Source organism: Haliotis rufescens, unplaced genomic scaffold (genome assembly GCF_023055435.1).
Source record: "Haliotis rufescens isolate VD_foot unplaced genomic scaffold, xgHalRufe1.0.p SCAF_15, whole genome shotgun sequence".
Taxonomy (NCBI): domain Eukaryota; kingdom Metazoa; phylum Mollusca; class Gastropoda; order Lepetellida; family Haliotidae; genus Haliotis; species Haliotis rufescens.
This window is the reverse complement of record NW_025963835.1, coordinates 34,853,529-34,864,715: the sequence shown is the minus strand read 5'-3', so window position 1 is coordinate 34,864,715 and position 11,187 is coordinate 34,853,529. Positions and strand designations below refer to the sequence as shown.

General features: G+C 42.1%; 1 protein-coding gene across 1 annotated transcript; it reads right to left on the bottom strand.

Annotated features, from left to right (window-relative positions):
- Window positions 1-338: 338 nt before the first annotated feature.
- On the bottom strand, window positions 339-9,519 carry LOC124151909 (cytosolic beta-glucosidase-like). The gene is made up of 7 exons (XM_046524599.2): window positions 9,455-9,519; window positions 8,883-9,134; window positions 7,248-7,422; window positions 3,824-4,063; window positions 1,934-2,069; window positions 1,039-1,223; window positions 339-636 (listed from the first exon to the last, which is right to left on the bottom strand). The coding sequence occupies exons 1-7, from the start codon at window positions 9,503-9,505 to the stop codon at window positions 404-406; spliced, it is 1,272 nt and encodes a 423-aa protein (XP_046380555.2). The 5' UTR covers window positions 9,506-9,519; the 3' UTR covers window positions 339-403.
- Between the last annotated feature and the right edge of the window lie 1,668 nt (window positions 9,520-11,187).

Sequence of the window (11,187 nt, the reverse complement as noted above, 5' to 3'; positions counted from 1 at the left end):
CCCTCCCACTTTTGGAAGCGATCCTTCGGCCATTGTGTTTATCTGCGTTACCCAGCTACATCTATGGGAAACAACTCACCAGACACTTCCCTCCCAAACATAACGTTGTCCATTTTAACACGCTTCGTTCTTCATTGTTCTATGCGGCTTATAAATCAGAACATACTTGATGCTAACGTCCCAGACTATAACCATCCACATCATCCAATACAATAAATATATTTCCCGGAACTCTGCGACTCTGCATATTAATAAAATACAATACATGTAATTTCTCATCAAAGGTTACAATGCTGAAGAAATGAAAAACACAACTATATGGTGAAAACACCATATGTGAGCCATGTGAAGTCGCACAGTTTCCATGTATCGCTGTTGTTCTCACAGGCGCTTCCGTCGTCGGTCAAGTCTCTCCCGGAAACATCATAGTGAAGGTGGAAGGAGACACGAAGCCGTTGTTCTTTATGATGTCAGCGTAGTATTTTGACGAGAGCTTAGGGACCCTCGCTCTGGTCGGGTCTGTCTTGTTGATGGCGAAAAGGCCAAAGCTGACGTTGTAGCCGTCTCTCCACTCAAAGTCGTCAACGAGGCTATCAACGACGTAGCCACGGACGTCCACTTTGTCTAACTGTATAGCTGAAAGGAATCAGAATTCTTCAGTGGTTTAATCTAGTTGTCTAATAATTTAGCTGAAACGATACAGCATTCTTTGGCTTTTTAATCTCGTTTTCGCGAACACCTGGTCTCACCATGGATTTTCACTGATCCTTTTATTTTCACAACTAGTTTGACGTTTTTATGCCCAATGGAATCTGCTTCTTTGAAAAATCGAGACTGGGTACACTACAGCATTTACGTGTGATATTTATATTTACATTGGCCTGTGACGAATTGAAATGTCAATACAGTAAAGCGCCAATAGTATTGTCTGAAGCCATACAATTATTATACCATGATAACAGCAGACTAAGCAATTATTCACAGCCCATGATAATATAGAAACCATTCTCGAAGGTCTCCGTGATATTGTTCTGTTACCTTTAAGAATTTCATTGGTGTGATGCGCAATGTATGATGCCCGGAGCTTGTCGTCGGTGGTGCCCGGGTCGTCGGACACGCCGTTCCCAGTGACGTAAATTGGAATGTTGCCATAACGCTCTCTAGCTCGTCTCAGGATTTGACGGATTCCCTTCGGGTAGACTCGGAGCCAGTCCAGGTTTGTCCTGGAACCAACACAGGGTGGGGTTTGGTAGGGAGAAGGATTTTAAAATATAGTTTAAAACGTATGTCTCACAGCAATGAGAACACTTGTCATGCACAACACATGTTCAAAATATGGAGAGAAAGAATCACGTTGTTGTGGACGGTCACACCCTTTTACTAATGACGTCATTTGGTCGGTGTCATCACGTGCTTCACTTCCTTGACGTCAGTGGCCGCTGTTCCCCAACTTCACTCATGCGATGCCTGAACTGTGTTTTATTCCAAATGATACAGGAATGAATATGACACGTTTCAATACCATAGTATGCTTGTGACGCTGGTTCACATTTTGATCTCACTCTAACAGTAAACTAAATGTGATCTGTAGATTCCCGGTGACTCTATCTGTCTCCTTCCATCTCACTCTAACAGTAAACTAAATGTGATCTGTAGATTCCCGGTGACTCTACCTGTCTCCTTCCATCTCACTCTAACAGTAAACTAAATGTGATCTGTAGATTCCCGGTGACTCTACCTGTCTCCTTCCATCTCACTCTAACAGTAAACTAAATGTGATCTGTAGATTCCCGGTGACTCTATCTGTCTCCTTCCATCTCACTCTAACAGTAAACTAAATGTGATCTGTAGATTCCCGGTGACTCTATCTGTCTCCTTCCATCTCACTCTAACAGTAAACTTAATGTGATCTGTAGATTCCCGGTGACTCTACCTGGGCCAAGAGTTGTCGGCAGACGTCTTGACGGACACGTCATCAGCGATGCTGGGTGCTGCAGTCGGGGGGTAGTTTGTGACCCTCTCCACCTGGTGTGCTGTGTAGTAGCTGATACCCAGGAAGTCCGCAGAACCTGTGGCATGGGTGTATATCACTGCTGTCAAACTTCGCAGACACTGTTATATATCATATAGCACTGCTGTCAAGCTTCTATAACACTGTTATATATCATATATCACAGCTGTCAAGCTTCTATAACACTGTTATATATCATATATCACTGCTGTCAAGCTTCTATAACACTGTTATATATCATATAGCACTGCTGTCAAGCTTCTATAACACTGTTATATATCATATAGCACTGCTGTCAAGCTTCTATAACACTGTAATATATATCACTGCTATTAAGCTTCTATTACACTGTTTTATATTATATTTCACAGCTGTCAAGCTTCATGTAACACCGTCATATATTATATATCACTGCTGTCAAGTTTCTATAACACTGTTTTATATTATATTTCACAGCTGTCAAGCTTTACGTAACACTGTTATATATTATATATCACAGAAACCAAGCTTTATGTAACACTATTATATATTATGTATCAAAGCTGTAAAGCTTCTATGACACTGTTATATATTATATATCACTGATGGCAAGCTTTGCTAACATTGTTATATATTATATATCACAGTAGTCAGGCTTCATGTAATACTGGTATATATTATATATCACAGCCGTCAGGCTTCATGTAATACTGGTATATATTATATATCACAGCAGTCAGGCTTCATGTAATACTGGTATATATTATATATCACAGCTCTCAGGCTTTATGTAATACTGTTTTATGTTATATATCACAGCTCTCAGGCTTCATGTAATACTGTTTTATGTTATATATCACAGCTCTCAGGCTTCATGTAATACTGTTTTATGTTATATATCACAGCTCTCAGGCTTCATGTAATACTGTTTTATGTTATATATCACAGCTCTCAGGCTTCATGTAATACTGGTATATATTATATATCACTGCTGTCAGGCTTCTATACCACTGTTATATGTTATATATCACAGCTCTCAAGCTTCTATACCACTGTTATATGTTATATATCACAGCAAATGCCTTCAAGATTGGTTTGAAATGGGAGTACTTCGGTGTTCTGGCCACGATGCGAGCTGCAGTGTTTTGCATCTTTTGAAGTTTCTGTTATTACTATTTAGTCATGCGCCCGAGTTGACTGCTTGTATAACCATGTCTCGAAATGACCAATGACTGAACCAGAGTCCCTGTTGCACCAGCAGGGACGAGGTGGTGGTTCTGTCCAATACATCGGGGATGATTGTGCCTTGACCAACACAGATTGCCTACCTGTACCTGGATATCACGGAATCTCCCAGACCCTGCGATTGTTCAATGGTTCCCTGTGCTGTCTTCACTTATTGCCATTGATGTATTTTGCCTACTTAGAATGACTCAGTTTCTTATATTTGAGTTTCAATGTGTTTCCTGTCATGCAGTGTTTGTTGTGTGCAGTACATTCAGTCGCACGTTCCAATGCCTCGGTGACAACGCTAGGGTTAAAACCATCAATCAGCTGTGTGTCAACAGTTGGTGGTCGACGTCATGTTTGTGCAGGTTAGGTCTAAGACTGTTGCACATGGAACAAACAGCATCGGGCCTAATACGGAGCCTTGATGGACATCACATATCAGATAAGTTTTGCTTTTTGTACTATTAAGGATTATACAAATAACATTGCAAATGAAATATATTTTATAAGCAGTCCAAGAGGCTGTATACTTTCTTTTTATCAATAGTTCATATAAAATCAAATCTGTTTCTGTTGTAAGTGTTTGACTATCTTATCACTAACCTTTTATCATTTTCTGCTCCTCCGTTGTAAGAACCGGCAGCCTCGATGTCATGTTGCGGTACTTGCTTCTCAAGTGGACTTCCTGTCTCATCACAGCCGGGTAATTTCCATCTAAAAATACTGGGTCAGCCATCCAATCAGATTTGTAGGCAAACGATAGAGCTTGCCCGAACCAGTCTCCAGGGTTACGTGATGTCTTCGGAATAAACCACGCCGAGCGAACTGCTAATCCGACCTTGCCTATAATAGTAATAATAATAATGATAATGATAATGATAATGATAATGATAATAATAATAATAATTGGAGGACGTGGTTTGATTAATGTGGAGGCTTTTCATGATAAAATTGTTTCAAGGGGAGGCTTTCTGAACGACCACTGCATCGAGTTTATGTGCAGTGTGTTGAGAAGATCCGCCACTTGGATGAAGTCGTCTGGCCTGAAAAGTGAAACAGAAGGCTTTCTGTTTGCTGCTCAGGCCCAGTAACTTCCAACTCGAAACCGTCAATGTGTGATATTGCATCAAAATGTCAATATGACCTGTAGATTATGTAATGAATTAGATGAGTGTCCAACACATTGTCAGTGGATGCCCAGCTTTAGCACAGACACAGTATCTTAAGCGACATGAAAGGGTGGCTCGATCATGTTATTACCGTCTTCGCCATGCTTGTGGTTTTGACACAGAGGTCCATCCATGGTACGACCCGGAATATGTAGAGGGCGTCATGGAAAATGATAAATATAAAATTCTTTGGAATAGGCTCGTACACAGCCTCAGACGTATCCAGGCCAACAAACCTGATCTTGTCCTTTTTGATAAATCCAATGAAATCATTTATATCATTGAATTTTCTGTCCCCTTTGACACCAATGTGATTGACAAGATTGAGGAAAAACATGGCAAATATGCGGACCTCGCTTTCGAAATGTCACGCTTGCATCCCAAGTACCAAGTTGTCCGACTACTCATTGTTCTCTGTGCCTTAGGGTTGGTACCTCCAAATCTGGTGACTGACATTGGGAGAGTACCCGGGTTTGCTACCAGGAATACAGCCCTTCTGACAATCTGGGTAATGCAGAAGGCTGCAGTGTTGGGTTGTCTTCACATTCTCCGAAACGTTTGGGTGGGTTTGACTAGGCAGCGCTTCCTGATCCCATTCGCTGTCTGGGCTGCGTGTAGAGGGGGCAAGGACCCTGAGCTGATAATGAGCCTAACCAGCCCTGAATGTGCCAGGATCACCCAAACCCTTTTTGCTGCATTTTTTTAATTTCAATCTATAAATAATAATAATAATAAAAACAATAAGAGGCGCAAGATCAGTGTAATCATCGAACCAATATATCGGCATATGCTGAAGTAAATTATCTGCAGTTGACAATCTCACATGTAATTTTAGGCAAAGCCAAATGACTGAAAACAACCTCTGAAAATTAATTACGAACCTCGTTAATCTCGCCATTTTTGACAAATTACTAAATCACGGTCACGGCGTTATTTAGTGTTTGTTTTGAAATCAAAATATCGGCTATTTATTTGGAGAATGAGATTCAAAAATAGCATATTTGTGATCACAGGTATCTGTTTATTTTTTTATCAACTCACCAATGAGCATTCTGAAACGTCGCCGATAAACCTAGACTCGTTAGAATGTTTTGGAAAATATACAAACACGATCGTCGAAGTGAACTTACCGCCATAGTGGACAGCGTTTAAAAAATCACGTTCCACGTATGCCGGTCATGAGACGCCTATTACATCACGTATATTTCAAACTCAGCTGCGATACATACATACCTGAATTCTTCATACATTTTAGAATCAAATAATAAATGGTCATTGTTCTACAATGAGTTGTGTTTTTTAAAATTATGGAATGGGAACTACTTTGTTTTGCGTAAGTGTGAAGAATATACACGCAATTGGGTCACTGCATTCCAATGTAACCGGTGAGTTGGCGGTAACCGCATCAATGTGGGGCGCCTTAATGTCGGGCGCCTTAACGTGGGGCGCCTTGATGTGGGGCGCCTTAACGTGGGGCGCCTTAACGTGGGGCGCCTTAATGTCGGGCGCCTTAACGTGGGGCGCCTTAATGTCGGGCGCCTTAACGTGGGGCGCCTTAATGTCGGGCGACTTGATGTGGGGCGCCTTAACGTGGGGCGCCTTAATGTCGGGCGCCTTAACGTGGGGCGCCTTAATGTCGGGCGCCTTAACGTGGGGCGCCTTAATGTGGGGCGCCTTGATGTGGGGCGCCTTAACGTGGGGCGCCTTAATGTGGGGCGCCTCAATGTGTATGCCTTAACGTGGGGCGCCTTAAATACAAATTTATAAGACATGAACTTCATACGGGGTCGCAAGCTCCGGCGCTTACACGATTTTAATTTGCACGGTTCAAAGCTCCAGTAAACCAACGCAATATGAAATTCATTCCTCAAATGCACTAGTGTATGACATTAAATAATTTAATTTACATGATATACGGCTCTTCCATTGGACGAGACGTTGGTCGCATGACCGCAAAATTGACGTTCACAAGTGTATGAACGACTCAATTCGACGTTCATACGTTTTTCACGAGGCCGTGTTCTTAAAATGACGTAAACACTGACGGACTACTTCCACATTCCTAGGGGAACCTCCCTCGCACGAATACATACATAAGCGTTTTTCTGATCATCAAGACCCTTTACTCTTTTATGTCAGAGACTTTCACAGCATTATCGATCGTTCACGAATATCCTCGCTACGATCCATCCTAGTGAATAAAACGACAGAATGCACATGAAAACTATCATAGTATCAACTCGACCCGTGCCCAGACTGAGCGTGACAGTCTACCACAATCTTTGAATTTACCTTAGTGTCTGTTTGACGCATATTTAATCACCTTGCAATGATCGGCCAGTTGATCAATGATAACTAACACATGTAACCACCACAGGTTCACTAACAACTTCCGAAATCTCTCCCATCACGTTTATAGTGTCGGCCATTTTGACGTCTTGTACTTGATGTAAATGTATTACGTCGCGCTGTAATTGTGATTGACTTACTGAGGTAGTTCTTAACATACATTTCGCATCCAATGATGATATTATTTGAGACATTCTTTGTAAGCAAACTACCGCAGATAGCAAGTTTAGCATATATATATACATGTCACCTCTCTTCTTGGGGAACTATTTTATTCCGCGATATAGGTGGTTGTTGTATGGCTGTCAGTGTAAACATGAAGTCACACGAATAGATCTAGCGCTACATCCCTATAATAGACATTTTGTGTGAGTTCATTGGAGTATGAACCTTCATTGAGTGAGGGCCTAACAGTGTATGGTTCATACTCTAATGGACTCACACAAAGTGAAAGTCACTTTTTAATTGACCCACGTCACAGGTATGTAACACTGAATACTATTACTCACCTCCCTGGGAATGTTGGAACTCTCGCTGGTATATTCGGTAGACGGAGGCGTGAGCCTTCAGCATGTTATGTGCGGCTGTATAACCTTCACCTCTAATACCAGGGGCGTGGTAGCCCTGCTCGTATCCTAGCAACGCCATTTTGTTCGGATCATTCAGAGGAATCCACATTTTCACCTGTGGAGGAGACACACCCATCACACTGACACTGAACCTGCATCCTCATCATTCATTGGCGGCGTTAGTGTTACAGGACTGTCACCCCACGGCTGGGGCACAAGACCATGTAGCTCACCTACGTATCGACTGATCAGAACATGAGGGTCTGACATTCTATAAACATTTTCATAAGGCTTCAAAATAATTGTTCCCTAACATGTTCGCCATGACGTTTTCGTTTGTATAAGAAATGTTTCACTTGAATGCAATATGTTATTGAAATGTATTACATCGTTTATACCAAATAATCTTATGAAAACTATTTCAACGCATGTTTGTTTTTTACATTGTTGACCTATTTCATCAATCCTTAATAAAATGTCCTTTTGTAGTTTTTGACAGCATTTTCCCCTTTTTCACTCAGGTAGGTCATAGGTCACAATATTAGGTCATAGGGGGAGAGCTGGCCTAGTGCAGAACGCGTGCACCCCTGACACAAACACAAGCGACAGTATTCTAAATAAGCCTGCCCGTGTGGTTACTTAGGCAGCACAATTTGAAAGCTCAGGGAACATGCTCTATCTCTACACTGGCTACCTGTACACTCACGTATTGAGTTCAAAACAGTGTGTTTGTCGTACACATAGAACAGATCGACTGTACATGTGTGAACTAGTGTCCTAGTTTCAACCAGGGCGGTGTCTCAGATCAGGCTCAAAGCAACTGCTAGATGTCCCGAGTTTCAACCTTAACGCGTTTGGCGCTACATCGTTTAGATCTGTTGCTGCCATAACACGGAAAGAACTTCCAGACTGTGACAAGAACGGTTTCAACATTCAAACCCCAGCACAAGACATATCTTCTTGAAAAGCATGTGTGACCTTTGTCTTTGTGTAGTGTAAGCGCTGAGTGCTGGGGGTGGAGTGAACAAACCTATTAAAAGTGGCTATAATGGAGGTTCATTCTTGCTGTTCTTAGTCGCTGGATTCCTACTAAACCACGGTGTAGAATCACACTCGCTCGTTCCCTACCCCAGATGTTCATCTCCGGCGGTGTCAGTCGAAACCACAAGTTGAAACATACGTTATGGTCCAGTTGTGTCCAGGTAATGGTGCAGTGTGCAATTTGTGAGTAGTTTGTGTCCAATGATATTTTAGTGCGGTCGGTAAAGTCCGATGGAGGTCTGGAGAAGCGACACGTTGGTGAAACACACGGATCATTTCAGGATTATTTTCAGGATAGATCTGGACACCGAGCGCCGCAACTCTACACAGCGAGTGACCACTGAGCCTTTGACTTGGTAGTAACATGTTGTCCGTTTCCCTCTCTTGTTTAAGGACATGAACATTGTGAATCGTTATCATCGTTATATCATTGTCATTATCCTTATCATCGTCATTGTCATTATCATCGTAATTATCATAAGCAATTTTCATCGTCATTAGCATGACTTTTATCATTATCATTATCCTACTGACCTTTCCACCGAACTCTTTAAAACATATTCTTGAATAGTTGCCAAAGGCTTCTACAATATCCTCGCTGAGCCAGCCATTGCTGAAGGCAGCAGGGACGTCCCAGTGATGGAGGGTGACTATAGGCTGGATGCCAGCCTCCGTGACAGCCATCAGCAGCTTGTGGTAGAACTTGATTCCCTCACGATTTATCTTTCCAGAGTCACCGTTTGGCAGGATCCGAGGCCAGGACAGCGAGAGGTAATACACCTTGGCCTACATAGACACATCACGCATTGACATCGAAAAGCTATCCTTACAAACATGATCAATAACTTATTTAATATTACACTGTTCATACACATAAAACAGATGGTATCAATAGTTTCTTGTCAGGTTCATATCCGTCATGCAGGAGTAGGACAATACCTCGTTAGAAACATGAAACAATACAGATATCTGACAAACCATGAACTTAAGTATGTCACTATGCTCAGGTTCCAGAACTTGGAACTTGACGCAGAATCGGTGTGATGTTAAACTCTATAAGTAACAAGTGCTTCTTTTTGACATTCCGACAATCCCTTGGTCCTTACCCCAATATCTTTCAGACTCTGTACATCGGCCATGTAGTGTTGGTAGGACATGGGGCCGTCTTTATTTGTTGTGAACACGTCCCATAGACTGTCACCCCTCCCTGTCAGACACATACATGTAGATATCACTGGCTACAACATACACAACACTGGCTACAACATACACATGTAGACAACACTGGCTACAACATACACAACACTGGCTACAACATACACATGTAGACAACACTGGCTACAACATACACAACATGCACAACACTGGCTACAACATACACATGTAGACAACACTGGCTACAACATACACAACATGCACAACACTGGCTACAACATACACATGTAGACAACACTGGCTACAACATACACATGTAGACAACACTGGCTACAACATACACATGTAGACAGCAGTGACTACAACATACACATGTAGACAACACTGGCTACAACATACACAACACTGGCCACAACATACACCTGTAGACAACACTGGCTACAACATACACAACACTGGCTACAACAAACACATGTAGACAACACTGGCTACAACATACACAACATGCACAACACTGGCTACAACATACACAACACTGGCTACAACATACACATGTAGACAACACTGGCTACAACATACACATGTAGACAACACTGGCTACAACATACACATGTAGACAACACTGGCTACAACATACACATGTAGACAACACTGGCTACAACATACACATGTAGACAACACTGGCTACAACATACACATGTAGACAGCAGTGACTACAACATACACATGTAGACAACACTGGCTACAACATACACAACATGCACAACACTGGCTACAACATACACATGTAGACAGCAGTGACTACAACATACACATGTAGACAACACTGGCTACAACATACACAACATGCACAACACTGGCTACAACATACACATGTAGACAACACCGCGAATGGGTGTCCTACCCGCGGCGGGATGCTGGAAATAAGTAACCATAAACATGTTTAGGTTGCTCCTAATACTGTTCATGCTGAACATCGGCACTTGGAATACCAGAGGTGCACTGTACAGTCGCCAGTACCTTGAAAACATAGCTAACAAATGTGATGTGTTAACTGTTTCTGAACACTGGTTGACCAAAAGAACTGAGACATTTTTCGACTCGCTGAGTTCGTCATATGACGCCGTGGTAAAAATCAAAGAAGACCAGAGAGGATACAGAGGCGAAGGTGGAGTTGCTATTTTAGTTAAAAAGGACTCGTTCAGTGATATACAGACGTACGTCCCTGGGTATGACGGAGTAGTTGCTGTAAGGCTATCTAGACCCAACTATGTTGACCTATCTGTGGTCTGTACACTCCTTCCATCCACCAATAAGAATGTGTGTGCCTATCAAGAACGATTGAAGGAAACATTCGACATTGTTGATGAACTCTCACAAACCAGTCATACTATCCTGTGCGGCGACTTCAACACAGACATAACCAATAATCAAAACTCGCATCGATCACGCCTACTCATAGATTATCTGTCTGTGCGGAATATGGTATCTTCCTATGACAGCGGTAAAGTAGTAGGACAACTAATGACATGGAGGAACAAGAACTTCACACAATCGTCCATAATTGACTATGTATTTGTACCTCAACATCTACAACTATCTGTCAACAAGACACGTATATATGATTCAACTCCTTTCGATGTGTCTGACCACTTCCCTGTTATAGTGTCCATACATGATGACA